The 20,404-nt window shown below is 45.8% G+C and overlaps 1 protein-coding gene across 2 annotated transcripts in view; it reads right to left on the bottom strand.

The window, feature by feature from the left end:
- LOC138250115 (uncharacterized) overlaps nucleotides 1-20,404 on the bottom strand; it is a 276,374-nt gene that overhangs the window by 189,669 nt on the left and 66,301 nt on the right. For both annotated transcript variants that reach the window (XM_069204562.1, XM_069204563.1), the window contains exon 3: nucleotides 17,106-17,272. In XM_069204562.1, coding sequence (XP_069060663.1) covers nucleotides 17,106-17,272 — 167 coding nt within the window. The remainder of the gene's footprint in view (nucleotides 1-17,105; nucleotides 17,273-20,404) is intronic.

Below are 20,404 nucleotides of genomic sequence, written 5' to 3'. Positions count from 1 at the left end.
GATCAGACCACGTGGCAGCAGCAGTCTGGCCCGGCTCGCTGCCCCGTAAGGTGAGGGCTGTGGTAAGCAGAGGCCAAAATGTTAGTGAGAGGGGCCACTCAGTAGCAGGAGGGGGCGGAGAGAGGCCTGCAAAGCAGCCACAACTGCACCCGGGTGTCGTAGGTGCAAGAGAAGGCAGCGGCCACCACATGGGCTGGGTGTGTACAGGACCCCTGCTAGGCCACATGTGACAGCGCAGGCGGCTGATTAGGAACCGACCGCGAGTGCAGGACTGAATTCTCCAAGAATGGTGTATGGGGCTGCGGACAGGCCCCAGTTGGCCGTGTGGGACAGCTGATTTGGAGCCACCCACAATTAGAAGGCAGCATGAGACCAGCATAGGAAGCAGGGGGTCGGCTGCAGTTGCAATATCGGCAGGGCCACTTTGAGAGTGGGGCCCACACGGGCAAAAGAGCCTAGTAATGCACGCTGGGGCTAAGTTGGGGAGGGGGAGATGAAGAGCCCACGGCAGGGGTCACTGCTGGGGGAGCAGGATCGGTTGGGCAGGGCCCCTTAGGACCTGTGCAAACGGTAGGAAGTCCTTAGGTGGTCGGATGGTAGGGGACAGTATAGAAGCAAGGGCATGGCATCAAGGGGCAGCGGACTTCACGCTGCAGGTGGTCGGCATCAACTCTTGTGGCATCCATGCTGGAGTGGAGCGATCAGGAGGATCTGGGAGGGAGGGGAGTGCAGGAGGAGATGGGTGTCAGTTGGCGTGACAGAGCAGAGGGAGAGAAAGATGTGGGGGAGAAGGGGCTGTGGGTTGCAGAGGAGGGCACAACTGCACAGCGTAGGCATAGAGCAAGGCAGGTTGTTGTGGGTTCCCGAGGTAACCACGGGCTAGGCCACTGTGGGGCAAGGTTCCAGTGCACGCAGTCCTGTTGTCTTCTCTGCAGGCCGCGGGGAGCAGCAGGTGGGTAGACTCGGAAAAGTCCGCTGAGACTCACGCCCTGAGGTGAAGTGACGCCAGGGCCCAGTGTGGTCCACCGGACGTCAGCAGGGGACAAGCAACGGCCAGCAGAAGAAGGTCTGGGGAGGCCCCATGGGCACCTCCATCAGGAAGATTCAAGGCAGCCTCTGGCTAAAGCAGCGAGAGACCTGTACTGGTAGCATTTGCTGAGCAGTATGGTGGGGTTGTCACAACCCCCTGGACATCAACCGCCAGCCTCTAAAACAGTGCACAACAACAGTAACATGTCCAGGTGAGAATGCAGACCCGAGCTGAGCGATGGTAGAGGTCACCACGTCGAGACTATGATTGATTATGAAGAGGACAGTCTTGAGGAAGGCCAGGTGCGTGATGAGGATGTCCATGGTGAGGTGGAGGAGCACTGGGTGGAGAATGAGGGGCAAAGGGCCGGGGGCACGTTAATGTGTCAATTGCTGGTGTGTTACTGGCGTACAGTGAAGCACAACAGAACATAGGGCAAGAGAAATTGAGTCACCTGGTGACGCAGCAGGTGTCTGCTCAGGCTCCAAACTTGAAAATTGAAAATTTAAGAGCAGCAGGGATGCAGTAACAGGCCCGGTGATGGTGTCCAAGCGTGTGGCTCGGGAGGGAAACAGGAGGAGAGGGGAGCGGCTCCGAAAGGCTAGGTATGTAACTGACGTAGGGGTAGGTACAGAGGAAGTGAAAGGAAGCATAAAGGATGGGCAGGCTATGCCCATGAAGGACAGCGCAGGGGCTGACAAGGGGGGTGAACAACACCAAGAGAAAAGGCGTGAAAACAGGTGAGAAGAAGGAAAGACTGGAGAGTAAGTAATTGAAGATAAAAAAGTTACCTTTTGTGGGGATGACAAAGCCCTTGGGGGAAGCGCTTAATGTTGGCCACGAAGGAAAAGATTTGGAAGGGAGAGTATGTGGAGATGTTTGAGTTGCTGTATAGGATGCTGCACTCCAAAGAGGGATGCAGGGAGGTCGAGTATGAGCTCTCCAAGAGGCCAAGGGTACCCTTGACACTAGAAATCTGGATCATGGCGTTCCTGATATATGCTAGAGCCTACTCTGGAAAACTTCCCGGAGCGATGCATGGCACTGTTTAAGCACATGGCCGTTAGGTGCATGGATGCAAGCTCAGATCACATATGAGATATGCTTGGCCACAGTACGATTAGGAGTTTAGGGCAAGATTGGCACTAGATCTGGAGTCAAAGTATGGAGAACTTGACTCAGATTTATGGCAGCACATCATCAGCCAAGCCAAATTCGGGAAAACTATTTTCACAGCCAGTGGGCGGTCGATGGTCTCCTGGCCCTTCAAGGGGGTGGGTTGACAACTTTCGCTCAGCCAAGCAGCACAGACAGGAAGTCCAGGATAAGCTGAGGAAGGAAGTGGAGTACAAGATGACGGGCCCCTTTGAGGACTGGACAATGGTCACTTTGATTGTGTCACAATTGGTATGGTGCCCAAGAACAAAAAAGGGCATTTCTGGCTTAAAAAACATCTGGCTTGGCTTGAAAGGGGTGGGGTGAAGGGGGGGTGGGAGTCAATGATTCCATTTCAGAGCAATCAACGCCCGTGTCCTATTCATCAGTGGATGTGGCATAGTCACTGGTGGACAGGGTGCCCAAGGGTTCCCAAGGCAGGCCAGGGTGCCCAAATGGCAAAAGGAGATGTGAAGTCAGCCTTTCGACTACTACTGGTGCATCCAGATGATTTCTAGCTGTTGGCCATGCAATTTGAGGGGCAGTGGTAAGTAGACAAGGCGCTGCCAATGGGCTGCTCCATATCCTGTGCACTGTTTGAGTGTTTTAGTTCATTCCTGCAGTGGCTTTTCACGTGGCATTTTTTCTTTGTTGTAAACCAGGCTCTGCAGACTGCCAGCGGATACTGTTAAGTTTTCCAGAGCTCATGGGTAACCTGGGAGTCCCTTTGGCGCCAGGGAAGACTGTGGGGCTAAGTAAGGTGCTGTCATTTCTGGGGATTGAGACTGACTCGCAGGAGCTGCAGAAGAGGTTGACGCAAAACATAAAAAGAAAAAAAAATGCAGGTGCCATTGTACATCATGCTGGGCAATGAGAAGAGCAAGGTGACAGAGGTTCAAGTGCTGCTGGAGCATCTGATTTGTGCATGTAAAGTGGCCCGGGCAGGGAGAACTTTCTGCAGGAGGTTGGGCTGATCACTATCTGGTTTCTCGTGGCCACATCACCAAGTGCGCTTATTTGCAGGGGTCAAAGAAGATCTCAGGATGTGGGTCTTCTTTTTGAATTCTTTCAATGGAATTCCTTTGGATATGCAGGATGACATGGATTGGGATGTACAGATCTTCTCAGATGCAGCAGGTGGCTAGGCGTTCGGCCTGTATTGACAGGGACTTCAGTGTGCTGAAGAGTGGCTGGCACAGTGGAAGCTAGGGGTAGGAGCATCACATTCTTGGATTTATTTCCGCTAGTGGTATCAATCAGGTTGTGGAGGACTGAGTTGGCACATCAGAAGCTGGTGTTCAGGATGGATAATATGAGAGTGGTCCATATCGTGAACAGATAGTCTTTCAGGGATGCCCAAGTGTTGAAACTGCTGAGTGTATTCGAACTTGGATGCCAGAGGCATGACATACAGTTCAGAGCACGGCATGTAGCAGGGGTAGACAATGACATTGCGGATACTTTGTTTCTTTCACAGTGGGAGAGTTTCCATGGGTTGGCCAACGAGGCGGACAGGTGCAAAAAAACCATGCTGGAGGGATTTCCAGCTGTTGGCCATGCAATTTTAGAGGCAGTGGTAAGTGGAGAAGGCACTGCTAATGGGCTGCTCCATTTTCTGTGCACTGTGAATGGTATGGGCAGTAGGACACAAAGGATGTTGCAACAAGTGGAAGCGTTGTTGGCTGAGTCCACTAAGAGAGCATATGGTCAGGCCTGTGCTGAATTTTTGGAATCTGGGATGTAGTGCACACTGGTGGGGTAAAGCAGGATTGAAAACGTGGTACAGTTTATCTAGAACATGACAGAGAGGTGATTGCCCTGAGTGACTATTGCCAGAAAACTTGCAGGCATTGTATTTATGAGAACGTTAGTTTGGGGCTACGAGCCGTTGGCAGGGGAATGAGAGCAGAGGATGCTAGAAAGCTGGGCTAAAGAACAGGGGCCCATGGGGTTATTGAGGCAACCATTAACATATGAGTTATTTTGCAGGGTTATCCAGATGTTACCAGTGGTGTGCAGTGGGAGAGGAGAGGCCTGTTGGTTTTCCACCCTCATGACATGGATGTTCTTTTGGGCATTTAGAGTGCCGGAATTGTTGGAAGGGAGGGAACGGGGAGGTTTAGTATGGGAGGATATCATGAGAAGGGAGGACAGGTTGGAGATATGGCTCTGCAGCTCCAAAACTGACCACCAGGCACAGGGCAGGAGCATGGCCTCCCAGGCTTACTAGATACCCAACCACTGCCTGGTATCATGGGGCGACAAGTGGTGGATGATCTCTGGGGTGCACAGAGGGGTAGTGTTCAGGCATGACGACGGGGCCCCTGTAACAGCGTTCCAATTGTTTTCAGTGCTGCACATGGCGTTGAAGGGCATGGGGGGTCCCCAACAGCAGTGTATGGTACATATCCATTTCACATTAGTGCAGCAACTGAGGCTGGCAGGAGGGAGTAGGCGCAAGAGGACATCACGTGGCAGGGGAAATGGTGTTTGGACTGTTTTAAGAGATATTTGTGTGTGGCAGGGCTGGAGGAGTGTGATTAGTGTAGGATAGTGCCCCTTTTTTACATGGTCACCCTCACTTTTTGGTCACTGATGTTGCTGATTGGTAGTACACTCCATCCAAGAACATCTGTCCATGGCTCTCAACCATTCATTCTCTGACAGTGCCGCCTATGCCAGTATTTAGAGATGTCCCTTTCAGCAAGAAGTACACCATTCTGAACACAATCTGCTCCATCCAGGGCCCCCAGTCTTCCATAACTTTAAGAAGGACATGCTTTAACAAAAGAATAAAGAGATAATGAGATGTTTTATCTGGCTCCTCCTCTAGTGGACCACAATCACCCTTCCGCTGAGATCATAACTGTGAGAAAATACTCATTTTTGCGTGATCACCCCAATTCATGCCTAATTTTATTGCTATTTCTTTTTGTTATAAACTCTGCAAACTGGGAAACTGCTGTCCAGTGCCCAGAGTATGTACTCTGATCCCTTAAACATGTCAAACTGGCTTATCCCCGATTAGCATATCTAACTCTCCTATAAGGCCATAATATGGTGTCGATCCTACACCCATAGCATAGAAAGTTAAATGTTACATGTGTGCTGCAACGCTTACTGTGTCATAACTAGTGTGACAGAGAAAATATGGCTACAGGCCTACCACAGTTGTGTAGCTACAGCAGTCCCACTATTCAAAATAATCCTTTTTGACAAGTAAAAACTTCCCTTTTAAATATTAAAATGTCGTCCCTTTGTAGGCCTTGCAGCCTACAATATAGGGAGTATGGGACATGTAAAAGTTTAATAATACCATGTTCCGACTGTGACACGTTCCTAAAAGGTATTTTCACAGTGGATGTCTCTGGCTTTCGTAGGAGGAAAAGTAGAGTACAAATTAAAATACAAATTCTAAATCTGTGTTGTTCCCCTTTGCGTGGCAGACCTCAATCTCCGTACTGAGTTTGAGCTTTTGGCACCTAGGAATTCATGTCACCCTCCTCCCTCAACTGGTATAGAGCCTTGACTTTGCTCCGTTGGCTGAAGAATAAAGACTAGCCTAAAGAAGTTAAAGTCCCTTTCCCCTCAATGTGATGGGTAGGGGAGCCTTATATAAAATGATGGTTTTGCTATGGTTCCCATACCCTTTCCAAAGCTTCCTGCGGGTGATACCTCGTCAATAGTTCCGGGAAATGGACACTATCACCAAGACATTTTAGAAGAGTAACTCCAGACCAAGAGTTGCGCTTTCCAAGTGCCAGCAGGCCATGTATGACGGGGGCATGGGCATGACTAACCTCTACTTGTACTATCTGGAGTCTCAAACACTAGTCATTAATGACTGGTTTAGCTGGGGCTGAACAGACCCAGTGTACAGGGACGAGTTAGACTTAATGGGCTTTGATGCCGTGATGGAGATGCTATACAGTACTCCGATTCCTCGGGCGCTCCCCAGGTCACCCAGCTAGTCTTACTCAGTTGATGGACAACACTCCGGTACATGGGCTGGGACAGACAACTTACAAGACAGACCCTCCTCCGGAGATACTTGGCTCTGTGAGGCCGCTGGCCTACGCAACTTCGCCAAATCGGACTGAATTGGTATCTCTCTGACGCTGAATGATTGGTCCAGTGGTCATATACACTATTTTCATGAGCTTTAATTGGCATGCAAGCTGTTGCCTACACAGGTCCACAAGTACCTTCAGCTGAGACTTTGCACCACAGACACATGTTGCTTCAGACACGGACTACTTGCACCTCTATGGCATCAGTGGGACGAGTGGGTCGGCCCCCTGGAGGAAGAGGGCTAACGAGATGCCGGGATGGCTCCCTGCACCATTGCCATTTCTTCCAGGTTAAGATTAGTGCAGCTACACTACTTCCTCCATGCCAATTTCACACCTATCCATCTATTTCATGCACACCTCCACTACAATACCGCCTGCTTTCGGTGTTCTCACAAACCTGTAGACTTCAATCACATGGTATGGCTGTGCCCGATGATCGCCAGCTTCTGGGGAGAGGTGGGACAGACGCTATTACAAGTTTTGGGCTGGGAACTAGTCCTGTCACAGAGGATCGCCCTGCTTGGGATTTTTGAGGGCTTGGGAGGGACGAGGGACGATCAGGCACTGGTTGGAGTATCTACAATGGTTACAAAGTGGGATAAAGCCCGAAAATGGAAAGTGGCCGCACCACCAGAGTTGTCTCAATGGTGTTGAGGGGTGAATTGGTGCAAGCAGCAGGAGAAGCCGGTGAATGAAACCCGGGGTTGACCAAGGATACACAACAAAATATGGGGCAAATGGTGGGACAATTTGGGCTTTGTGTTTTGTCTTAACCATGCTCTTGGGTGCAAGCACTGGGGTTGGACGATGTCTAGCTATGATAAGATTATGGTATTGCATTGTGACTATAAATGCCAATGTGGTCAACTTGGCTGTCTTGTTGATGATTAATTTCATACAAAATCAATAAACTTTTTTCTAATATATATATATATATATATATATATATATATTTATTCAAAATTAAGTATTTCTGACAATAAGAGAGCTCACTCGGATGGTGCGGTAGTGGAGATTTTAATACAAAGATAACGCGTTTCGGCCAACTAAGCGGCCTTGTTCACATGATTTGGACACTTCATTCCCAGTGATTTAGCCATTACATAAACATAAAAAAGGGACAATGCAAAATATAAACGATGGACAAAACAGCATTGTATGAAACGCGCCCGTCATGACAGAATGGTAAAGCTCTATTCAAACTGGTAAATGCTATAGTATTTTTTCTGCATGTTGTCAGATATGATAAATACTATCAGATTTACATATATCTCAGACCTTTTCTATGAGCTCAACATAAGTATGGAGCTTATACATATGTGTTGATATTATCCTCCCTACTGCATTATAAGCAAACGTTGCATAGTTAACTTATCAATAAAAAATACTAATGGTGCATAAAATTTATAGTCGCATAGTGGGCCTCATATTAGCATCAATATCGTACAAATAGGTAATTACGCTACAAATTCATTAGCAAACTGCCCACACGGGCCATACACTATATGCTAATAACGTCGATGTATCCTCATCAATCAAGCCCAAGTGGGCCAACCATACTACCTCAATTGTACCAGTCTATAATGGTGTGATCCCACAAATATATATACATGAACCCATAAACTGTACACTCCTATTGCATTAAAGTTCAATGATTCTCAACGTGCTATATAGTCACGCTTCATGTCATTCCCATTCTTTTAAATACGTAAGTACACCCACATATATTACTAACAGTGATCTACAACAAACGAAAGTGTAAGTTCAATGAAGTGTAGTGATAAGTTTTAAAATACTATCATAAGAAAAACCTATGAGGTAATGGAAGAAAACAAAAGGGGGGAGGGAGCAGAAGAGAAGGAGAGAAGAAAAGGGGGGAAAGAGATCTGAAAAAAGGATGTCTGTTGTCAAATCTGATATATCCTAATCACATCTTATTTGTGTAAATGGACACTTAATTCCTTGTCCATGTTAAGACCTGTGGGGCTCAGGGTTCTGGATGATATCAACACGTATGTATAAGCTCCATACTAATGTCAAGCTCATAGAAAAGGTCTGAGATATATGTAAACGTGATAGTATTTATCATATATGACAACATGCAGGAAAAATACTATAGCATTAAACAGTTTGAATAGAGCTTTACCATTCTGTCATGGCGGCCGTGTTTCATACAATGCTGTTTTGTCCAACGTTTATGTTTTATGTTTATTCAATGGTTAAATAACTGGGAATGAAGTGTCCAAATCATGTGAACAAGGCTGCTTAGTCGACCGAAACGCAATATCTTTGTATTAAAATATCCACTACCGCACCATCCGAGGGAGCGTGCTTATTGTCAGAAATACGGAATTTTGAATATTATTTACCAACTAGCTCTGTCAGTCGGCGAGATATATATATATATATATATATATATATATAAATAATCTAATCTAATAGTGGTCGCCAATAGGTAGTTATAGTTAGGACCTGGTTTCTATTAAAAAAGTAATTTTTTACTCGCTCATATCTTTGGCCCTGGTTAATGAATCTTCATGAAAGTTTCCAAAAAATTAGACGCTCACTTCAGGTGCTGGCTGGAAAGTTTCGGGGTGTTCCGTCAAGCCGGAGCTGAGAAAAAGGGGGGTCCCAAAAAGTGGTTTCCCCATGTTAATTTCCATAGGGATTTTGAACACAACTACAGCCCGAACTGCTGGACGGATTTACACCAAATTTGGCAGAAAGCTGCCTCTTGGCTCAGAATGCACCCTTTTTGTGAAGTGGATGAAATCTGTTCATTAGTTTTCAAGTTTTTAAATGGAAACCAAATTTGTTTATATAGAGACGCGGATCCTCCTTGGATTCGGAGGAAAAGCAAGGCCCTGATTGGCTGGCCGTAACCTGACAAAGAAATTGTGGCTGCCATTTTGTTTCTCGGAGTACCTGGGGGGGTGATGGGGAAAAACAGTGTAAAACATATAAGGAGTAAGGATATAGGTATACTGATGCCCATTGGACACATGGGGGGGGGAACCCCTCAAGGGCAGAAAATTGCCCTTTTTTTGGCGGGGGTGCCTATCCATGGATTCTTGAATCCCCTTTAGACCCTCTTTGAATCCAAAGGAAAAGCAATGCCCTAATTGTGTGTGTTATAAAAACCATAGAAATTCACTGAAAAAAACAACAGTTACAGGGACGTTATAGCTAGGTTGAGATTTTACCCATACAAAACCATAGAAATTCAGCAGTTCTTATACTTATAGTTATACTTACCTGAATAAACTATAACACATGCCGGAAAGTAACTTTGGGCAATGAGTTATAGTTTCTTAACATAAGTATTTACTATAAGCATAACTATAACTGCTGAATTAAAACATCAACCTAACTGTAACATCCCTGTAACCTTTGTGTATATATATATATATATATATATATATATATATATATATATATATATATTCAGCCACCGGCACTTATACTGGCAAAGCACACAATTGCTTCACTTCCATTCATACAGACCAGACGGGGAAAATAAGACTTAGAAAATTGGCCCAGGCAGAAGATGATTTAATCAAACGAATGTTTAGATTCCAGTAGAGCAACACAATCATGCCAACACTTGCCCCTAGATCAGATGGGATGCCCCATAGGTTGATGGCAAAGCAAACATGGAGATTGCTTTTCATTTTCTATTTATAGCAGACTGTTGCACACCGCAAACAGATGACCACACACTTAATTAAACAGAGCAAATACTTTTCTTCTCAGTATTCCTTTATATTCTGAGGTGCAGGTGTGGGTGTGATAAGAGGTGTAAGCTCGAGTGGCCTTTATCAATTGCTGTATTGCCCCCCTTCTGTTCCTTACTTGTTTTTCTTACAACATTTCATAATTTTGTGTAACTGTTTTATGATATCTGTGTGATGTGGTTCTCCTGTGCTGGGCGTAATTGGTGCCCATCTACATAACAGCTTTGCTTCTTGGTGCCTTGGTTGCCTACATGGTAAAACCAATAAAAAAAACTGACAATATCAATTTAAAAAACAAAAATGCAAATCAGGCTTATTTATGGATCTTAAAAAGAGTTCTTCAAGCTAAACTCAGAAGATATAGCAGATAATTCAATAGATAAGGGATATGTGAAGATAAACGCCATCTATGAAGGAGACGATACGCACGTCTGTGAGTACACAGTTTGGAGGGAATCAAGAGAAATGTTTGTTTTATGACAGATTGTTTAGGATCATCCATAATATAGAGGAGGGGATACCGGGTAGATCTCAGGTATCCACAACCCTCCTGGAACTCATTTCTCTGGCTGATAAGGCACAAGATTATTTTTTTCTGGTCTGACTTATCTTTTCCCCAAAGTGCAATTGGAAACCTGCACTGGCAGTGCTTGGGCTCTGTAGGTTAAGGGATCCATCAAAAATGTACCCTCACATACAGTTGAGGTTGGTCACAAACCTCTCCTGAAGGTTATTGAGTGACCAGTTGCTGATGGTGGCTGGTAGTCAGAGCAGGGTTAGAACCCTTTTTCTTCACCAGTGTGCCAATGTCCCATATCTGTCAGCTGGGGAAGATGAAAACAAAAAGAGAAAGAGAGAGCAAGATTTTACACATGAATTTACCATCAAAGCAATTAAGGGGCTGCATGAAAGATGACTGTAGGTGGATCTGCATATCTACACAAGATGGCTTTTGCTTGAAAGTTATCTTCATCCTCTGTGTGTTTGACAACCTCCACATCCTTTGTTTCTAGGTCAAACTTACCTGAAATTGGTTGTCTGGTGCGCTACGGAGAATAGACAAACTATCATTGGTCAGCAAGTTTTTTTTCCACTATAATGAAATTCTCCATTTTTAGGTCAAGCATTGCAGCGCGCAAACGTTGCTTTGTATCTGTGCTTTTAACAATACCCACCCCACGCCCATCACTACCACTCGTTCATGGGCTTGCCCCTGAAAAATCCTTTGATGACATTGGTAAATGGTTTACATTTGTCCCTCCTTGGGGAGGTATTGCTACCCCCTTGGCCATCGCCCCTGTTACATGGCGAATTGCACTTTTGCCGATAAGTTTGACTGTGAGCCAACTTCTTTTTCCTTTTGTGTGTCTCTTCACGCTGATGCTCATGGCGGCCGTGGCACTGAGAATCTGCTGGCTTGTGTTAAACTGTTTTATTTTTCATTTTCAATTTATGTGGCAAGAAAAGTCCGATTAGGAGTTTACAATGCTAATAACTCTAATTTGAGCAAATGCTACACCCATTGCAAATGCTTGTTTATGTTTAGGCTGGCAACTAGGGAAACTTTGTTGAATGCAATTTCACATTCACAGTTTAACCACTACCCATCTGTCTAGAAAAACAAAAGAAAATTCGTCAAAGAGCTGAGATGCCAGTCCTTGTGAAAGAAGCATCCCATGTGTGATCTGAAAGGTGGATAGATACTTGCATGTGTGAAGTGAATTGGTGTTCATCTTGGCCAAGGGGAGACTTTGCTGGAACAGAACAGAAGGGGGAGAGTGACCTGCTCACAGATGAAAAAGCAGGCTCCTGAGCAACAAGATAAAGTGATAAAAAGCAAGACCCAGAAGAGTGACTGAAAGCCTAAATGGAGGTTCTCGCAGAGTGAGTTCAAAAGCCACAAAACCTGACTGCTCAGTTGGCTGTAAAGTTCAGAGGATCAACCTGAGTATCCAGAGAATGAGGAGTTATACTGTTGCTTTCTAGGACGGAAAAGCTGATGAAACATTACAGGTTCACATTACTGGTAGCTATAGGGGGCCTGGATCTGCCTTGTTCAAGCCCAGAAAGTGAGAGGAGTCTTACATCTTCAGGCCAGGTCTTAGGATGCATCCCATTGACTATGATGATCTACTCTGAGTCTGGAACTACTTGAATTAAGACTTTAATTCTTACTCTTCCACAGATATTTCAGTATTAAGCTGAAGTTTACTTCTGATCCTATATTCCGGTTCAGACGTTAAACTGGTGGAACTAATGATATCAGTAAATATACCTGGTCAAGTGAATTTCCCATGCCAGATGAAAATCTTGACTTCGACTATCGCTGTGACATATGGGTCAGAGGCTTGGTATGCATGGGGGATTGCCTTTTGTAAGTGCTACCACCATTCCAGGAGCTTATCACTCTGGCAGGGATTAGGTGGGCCCTCAAATGGTCCGACCCCAGAACTGTGCCTTTTAGAATATTAGTACTACATTTGTGCAGGTGGTTGCTAGTGATTACCACTCTGCCATTTCCCTCATCGTCCCAGCCCCAAGTCTGCAGCTGTCTAAACTGACAGCAGCATAAGACAGCAGATCGGTCCCTCTCTTTAATGTCCACTAAAGTTATAGAAGCAGAAACAGGACAACCAATATAGTGATTCTTAACCAATCAGTATACTTACTGGCAGTCCTCCTCCTTTTCCCACAAGCCACACTAGAAATGAAAGAAAGATTCATGCTCACACTCCCAGACTTTGAGCATGCTTCGCCATGGTCAGACTGATTATTAAGTTGGTGGGACATCTCAGATATGATCGGAGGTGGAGTTGCAGCTAGGGTGAGGAAGTAAAGACTGGTTAACACTTCCTCATTCAGCCTACTCTACTAAAAAAAATGGGGAATTAGTAATTATTTATTTATTTAAAAATTAAGCCTTTAAACCCTGATTACCAAACTCCAGTAGTAGAGTTAACTGGGACCAACACACGTGGAGAACTGCCCTTGGTACCCTAAAACTTCCCAATTTAGACTTAGGTGGGGAACTTATTTTTGCATGAGTAGAGGTTTTTTGTCTGTTTTTTGCTGGGAGTTTCTTAGCAAGCCCAATGAGTGCACCAACCACAATGATACTAGGGCAACCAAGTCATATTCACAAGGATGCATTACCCCTCACTAACTAGCACTTCTGCACAATTCACAAAGACTTCAGCCTTATACTAAGTAAGCTAATCTGGGTGCACTTTTTGCCCTCTGGAAATATTCACTACAGTCACATCTAGCTATTGGGCTAACAGCACTGAAAAATGTACGAGGTAAGCTATGGTGTTTAGAGGAGACACTGAGTGAGTTGAAGGATTTCAATAGCTGATTCAAGAGGGTTTCCTTAGGGATTGTAGGGCAGAGTTAAGGACGCTACAGGAGGAAGATACAAATCCAAAAAAGTTGTACAAAAAAAATAAATGCAAAGGAACACCTAATCAAGCTGTTTAGGCAGAAACAAGAAAGGATGGTGAACAAGGTTGTTTTGAAAGATGGCTCAATACTCAAACGTCATAAAGCAGATGGGAGGAGTCGGAGAGTTTTTACAAATTGAAAGCTGATCTGATGATGTGAGTGGTTATTGTGGAACCGTTTACTATTGGGATTCTCAGATGATCAGGTGCAGTGGATAGAGAAACTATTGCAAAGAAAATTAAGAAGATAATCAATGTGAGGCAGATGAACAAATATCCCAGTGAAGTTATCCTGCTGAAGATGTGCAAATATTTAAGTTTAAAGTGTTTTGAGACGTGCTGCTTGAGCAGGTGAAGGTTTTTAAAGGACACAGAGGGCTAGATTGCTTTGGGGAAATGAGTGAACTCATTAATTCCAAAGGATGTGAAGGACCCAGTGCCTGGTTCATTGTACAGGCTAATGTATTTTGCTCATTGAGCCCAAGGTGCCAAAGATTTGGCGACTAAAACTGAGAAACTGCTCCCAGGTCGATTTTGCATTTCCCATCATGAAGGTAACTGTTACTCACTGTAGATGTCATTGTGTTGGCCAAAGCCTAAGTGATTACAAACAAAACTACCCCCTTGCCTAATTCTCAGGCACCAGATGAGTTTTATCCTGGTATTGCAAAGTGCAGACAATATAATGAAACAGTAGATTTCACCTTCTGAGCAGAGGGGTAGGATGGGCTCCATCCTGATCTTTCTTGATCGCAAAAAAGGCTTTTGAAACTTGGGAGTTGCAATTTATATGGTACATTTTAAGAGATTTTTTGATTGGTTACAATTTCATTGTGTGGCTGAGAGGGTTGCTAATGTCACTTCAGAAAAAGCTGTATTAAATGAAGAAGATGTTAGAGGATTTTAGAGGCCTTGGTCGCATAAGGTATTCCTCACCCTAGCAACAAAAGCCCTATGACTGCCATTCAGCAGAATCAGTGCTTTGAAGGTGTCACAAGCAACCAACACCAAGACCAATTGCCAAGTTTCTCTAAAGACATATATTTTTATTAAGCAGACCCAAGGATACCCCTGACAGATGTGTTCAGTGAACTTGTGGAACAAGTTAGTTACCTTTGGTAAAGCCTTATCTGGTAGAGACTCTACCAAGCTGAGTTTGTCTGCTCTTGCGTTCATAGAGCCCGCCAGGTGCTGAACCACTAAGGGATATGCTCTGGTGTTCCAGCCAAGTCCAGAGGCGCAAGGCCTCTTGACAAAGGGCCCATGACCTACACCACCCTGTATGTTGCATTACCACATGGCGGTGGTGTTGTCTATGAACACCTGTACCTCATTTCCCCTGTCTGAAGGAAGAAAGGCTTGCAATAGCAATTGGGTCGCCTGAATTTCTAGTAGATTGATGTGGAGTCTGGGTTCGGCCAGAGAGCAGAGACCTGTGATCTCCACCTCTCACATATGGCTGTCCCACCTCAGGAGGATGCATCTGTCACTACAGTCAGCTCTGGCTGGGGAAGGGAGAGAAGTATACCACTGATCAAACTGTGGTACGTTAGCCACTACTGCAGGACTTTTGCAGTTCCCTCTGAGATCTGGACCATGTAGTAGAGACTTCCTTGATGTTGTGTCCACTGGAACTTCAGGTACTGCACAGCCCTCATACACCAGTGGACATGTGCTACTAGCAGAAGGCTATGAGACCCATATCCAGGATACAGGCTGAAACACTGGCATCATAGCCTGAATATCCTAGACTCACTGCTCAGGAGGATAAGCCCCAAACAACACCATATGCAGAACAGAGAGGTCAGCCACCCAAAAATGAGGTGCATAGCCGTAAAACTCCTTAAGTTGGGCAGGGGTCGCTCTGGCTCCTGGAAATACACAGAGGTGCGAAGATGGCCCAGGTGCAGGCTCCACCAGAGCTAAGCCTCGAGTGCCGTCAGTTCGACGACTCATCTGTAGACTAGCGCAGTGAAGTTGAAGACCTCTTTGACTTCTATCTCTTTTTGTGGAATTTACCTGACGATTTGGATTGGGACGATGATGGCCTGATACGACTCTGTGAACAACTTCAGGATTTTTCCTGTGACTGAGACCTGCAGTGCTGTAGAGATAATCAACGTGGGGTGGCGAGGAGCTTGAGGGAGGGCTTCTTCAGTGCCGTAGGATGCATAGCACTGCAGTCCTTGCATGTCTTGGCGTCATGGTAATGCTCAAGACACCAGAGACAAACCAAACATGGGTCTGTCACGGATACCTGTTGATGACAGGCGTCGCATAGCTTAAAATCTGCTTTTCTGATGGACATCCTTCACACCAGGAGCCAAAATCTCAATTTTTTTTTTTTACAAAAGGTGGAAAAAAGTCAGCCAAAAAATGACTGTGGTTAACTCTTCTCCGGATTTGTGCTGCCTGGTGCAGAATGAAAAGAACTGATGTCAGCGCACTGAGGTGGCACTTATACAGGCACTGCGCATGGCACTTCTGACACAGATGACACTGAAGACGCCACATGGAGTCAGACGGCGCCACCTATGGGCACACAGAGGTATTCCTCACCAAAAAATTTCAGATCCAGTCTGATACCTGCGGGGTATTCTTTGTTGAAGAATATGCAGCTAGAAATCTCTATTAGATAAATTATTGCCTTCAACACTTTAAACAGATAGATGGTATTCACCCTTTCCAGACAACCTTCTAAATTCACCACATAAAGCAGCCAGTCACTCTTGCTCTCACACACTACCTGAACAAAGACATATTTACTCATTCATACACTTACAGAGATACATATGCAATGAGTTTGATAACATTTACACTCATATTCCTGGTAGTGCCAGTACCTACTATTAACAAGAGCACAGTCTAAAACAACTGCCATTCACTCAAGTGTACTAGAGGAAAGGTCAGTATAGGAATGCGCACAAGAAGGAAACTCACGATATGAGGCTCAAAGGGCCAGGTTTTATTTCATAAACTGGACTCTAACTACAGCTAAAAGTCTTACAGAAACCTAGACAGTACTTCTAGTTCGGGGAAATGATCAGAATCGGACTAATATTACAGTTAAATGATATTGTGATGGCAAAATATTGTTTCTTTTAGGGTGGTTCGGCTGCTATAATACATACATATTACTCTCTGCCTAATTAAGGGAGCTCAGGATCTGCACAGTATAAGGCTCCTAATGACCTGAGGAATGCAGTGAGTACAGTCTCTGCAGGCTTTAAGCCTCACGGTTAGCTAGAAAAAGGAATCAAGGCAAAAATATAAACAGGATATACAGTCAGAGAGAAAATAATAATGCCAAAAGGTCAATCAATCATGTCTTTCCTGTCACTGCAGCAAAGGTTTATTTCTTAAGTTATGCATATAATGTTTCAGTCATGTAATCTGGCACAAAACGTCCAAGAAGCTAGGGAATGTGGAAACTGCAACTGTACATCTGTTTTAGCAATGAAAGCTATTAATGCTTTAAAATTGGAAATATGACAGTAGAGGGTTGGAAGCTTGAGAAGCAGGGCACCTTAATGTTGGAAATCGGAAATTCCAAATGACTGAACAACTTGTTGCAGTCAAGCATAGATCTTCACGAGAGGGTGCTGATCATTTTAGGGAATTATGAATACTTCCAAATATCTATTAAGTTAACTAATATCTATGCACGTCTTACCAGATGTCTTAGATGAAAATTCGTCTGCAGCTTCTTTCGCAATTTTTACACCTGAGCGCAGAAGTTCAGTTGCATCTTCCACACACAATCCTAGATATTTCTGAAAGCCGACCACGCTTGCCTGGTAAGTGGCTGTTGTTATGACGTCTGCACCGCTCTTCAGAAATCTAAAAAAAAAGGCAACTTTGAAAATGTGTCCTTTTCCTTGTTCATGGCTTTTCTTCATCAGTAGAGGGCTGCTGTTCATTTTCAAATGTTCACCAGAATCAGCTCTCCTGTGTCTCTGTCTAGTATCTTACATCTGAGCAAAAGTGTGCCCTGTCGTCATTTGTTGCATGCCCAGAATGTACTGTGCCTTCAGTGGTACCCATCTTCCTCAGCTGTCTGCTGTAATATTGTGAATGTCTCTTGGAAGTTCTTATGGAATAAGAATCCAATCCCATTCCTCTTTCTTCCTTGAATTGGCCTGAAATCATCCTACCCTATCCCTCCTAGGATACACAAGCACCCTGGTCAACATAATGAAATGTCAATCACCAATGATATACACTGACACAATAGTAACTTAACTGACACAAAACAACTTAGTGAAAGTTACCTTTGTCCGATCTGATGTTCCTGGAGCCTAAATGTATTTAACTACTTCTACAAGCCAGTAATTAGCAATTAAAGCGTGTGTCCAGGAGTAATTCCTACCCATAAGCTTGTGACAGACATACATGTGGCACCATCAATCACCCACGTCAAACACTTCTGGACCTGTGGGAGATCAGAGGAGGGCTGACCCTGCTGTCCGAGACCTTAGAAGAACATAGAACACTGGAACTGCCCTCCCTATTGTACCCAGGGCAAAGAAGTGGACTCTAAGGGTCATACGTTTGAGCTCCTGTTAAATGTAGAAGGCAGGTGGCAACTGGACTGGACCCTGCAGGTTGACCTTTGTCTGACACTCAGTGGGTCTTTAGTGCCTCTCTTCAGTTCCTCTGGGGCTTTAGAAGTGAACCCCTGTGATAGACTGGGACTTAAAGGACTAAATTCAAAAGTGAAATTCTTTAACCAGGATGAACCTGGTTGGTGTATCTGACTTGCACTCCTTTGTGGTCAGTGTTACATCAATCAATCAGGGATTTGTAAAGCGCACTACTCACCCGGAAGGTCTCAAGGCGCTTGGGGGGGGGGGGGAGCTACTGGTCGAAAAGCCAGGTCTTAAGGTGTTTCCTGAAAGACAGAAGGTCGTCGGTCAGGCGGAGGTGGAGTGGTAGGGAGTTCCAGGTCTTTGCGGCAAGGTAGGAGAATGATCTTCCTCCGGTGGTCGTGCGGCAGATGCGAGGAACATAGGCGAGGGCATGGTTGGCGGAGCGAAGGTTGCAGGTCGGGGTGTGAAAGGTGAGTCTGTCGTTGAGGTAGGTCGGACCCGTGTTGTGAAGGGCCTTGTGTGCATGGATGAGGATTTTGAAAGTGATCCTCTTCGATACTGGTAGCCAATGTAGGTCTCTGAGATGGGGTGAGATGTGGTCGCAGCGTGGAATGTCCAGAATGAGGCTTGCGGATGCGTTCTGGATTCTTTGCAGTTTTGTCTGAAGTTTGTTTGTTATTCCTGCATATAGGGCGTTTCCGTAATACAATCGGCTACTGACCAAGGCATGGGTGACAGTCTTCCTGGTTTCGATGGGAATCCACTTGAAGATTCTGCGGAGCAAGCGGAGGGTGTAGTAACAGGAAGAGGAGATGGCATTGGCCTGCTGTGTCATGCTGAGTGTGGAATCCAAGATGACGCCCAGGTTGCGAGCGTGGGTGGTGGGTGAGGGTGCAGATCCTAGGGAGGTGGGCCACCAGGAGTCGTTCCAGGCTGAGGGGTTGGTGGCGAAGATGAGTAATTCTGTCTGGTCTGTATTTAGCCTTAGGTGGCTAGCTTCCATCCAGCTGGCTATGACGTGGAGTCCGTTGTGGAGGTTGTCCTTTGCGGTGGTGGGATCTTTCGTGAAGGAGATGATGAGCTGAGTGTCGTCGGCGTAGGAGACTTTGTTGATGTGGTGTGTTTGTGCGATGTTACCGAGGGGGGCCATGTATACGTTGAAAAGTGTGGGGCTGAGTGAAGACCCTTGAGGGACACCACCAGTGATATTGGAGGCTTCTGATAGGAACGGCGGGAGGCAAACTCTTTGGGTCCTGTCCTTGAGAAATGACGAGATCCAGTCCAGGGCTTTGTCGCGGATTCCAGCGTTGTGGAGGCGTGTGCGGAGAGTGTGATGGCATACCGTGTCGAAAGCTGCAGAGAGGTCCAGGAGAATGAGTGCTGCTGTTTCTCCTTTGTCTAGCATGGTCCTGATGTCGTCTGTTGCAGCAATGAGTGCGGTCTCGGTGCTATGGTTTTTGCGGAATCCGGATTGGGAGGTGTCAAGTGCCTTGTTGTCTTCTAGGAACCAGGATAGTTGATTATTTATGATTTTTTCAATGACCTTGGCTGGGTAGGGGAGGAGGGAGATCGGTCGGTAGTTCTTGGGGTCGTGAGGGTCTGCCTTAGGTTTCTTTAGCAGGGCGTTGATTTCTGCGTGCTTCCATCTCTCTGGGAAGGTGGCTGATTCGAAGGAGCTGTTGATGGTGTGGCAGAGATGGGGGGCGATGATGGTGTTGGCTTTGTTGAGTATGTGGTGTGGACAGGGGCCCGTTTGAGATCCAGAGTGGATGGTGGCCATGGTGTTTGCGGTGTCTTCTGAGTTGACCGGGGTCCAGGTGTGGAGGAGGTGGGTGTTTCTTGGAGCGTGGGGTTCGAGGGAGTTCGTATTTAGCTGGTAGGATTTGGAGTTGAAGCTGTTGTGGATTTCTTCTATCTTTCGACGGAAGTGGGATGCGAGTGAGTTGCAGAGCTCCTGTGATGGCGGGGGTTCGTTGGTGGTTAGATCTTGGATGATGCTGAAGAGTTCTTTGGTGTTGTGAGCGTTGGTGTCGATGCGGTTTTTGAAGTGGGTCCTTTTGGCGGTGCTTATCAATTGGTGATGTCTGCGAAGGGCCTCCTTGAAGGTGCAGCGATTGGAGGCGGTGGGGTCACAGCGCCATTTTTTTTCCGTTCTGCTGCAACGTCGTTTGGATTCCTGTAAATCTGGGGTGAACCAGCTGGCCTGGATTCTGTGCGGGGTTAGGGTGTTTTTTGGGCAGTGCGAGGGTGTTGGCGCAGTCTTCTAACCAGTGGTGCAGGTTGGTGGCGACTGTGTTGGGGTCGGAGGTCCTGGGGTGGGTTCTGGACGAGGGTGGAGATCAGTTGGTCAGAGGATATTCTGCTCCAGTTGCGTCTGGGCGGC

This window comes from Pleurodeles waltl, chromosome 8, assembly GCF_031143425.1.
Source record: "Pleurodeles waltl isolate 20211129_DDA chromosome 8, aPleWal1.hap1.20221129, whole genome shotgun sequence".
In the NCBI taxonomy this organism is placed as follows: Eukaryota; Metazoa; Chordata; class Amphibia; order Caudata; family Salamandridae; genus Pleurodeles; species Pleurodeles waltl.
This window is presented reverse-complemented; position numbering and strand designations above follow the sequence as displayed.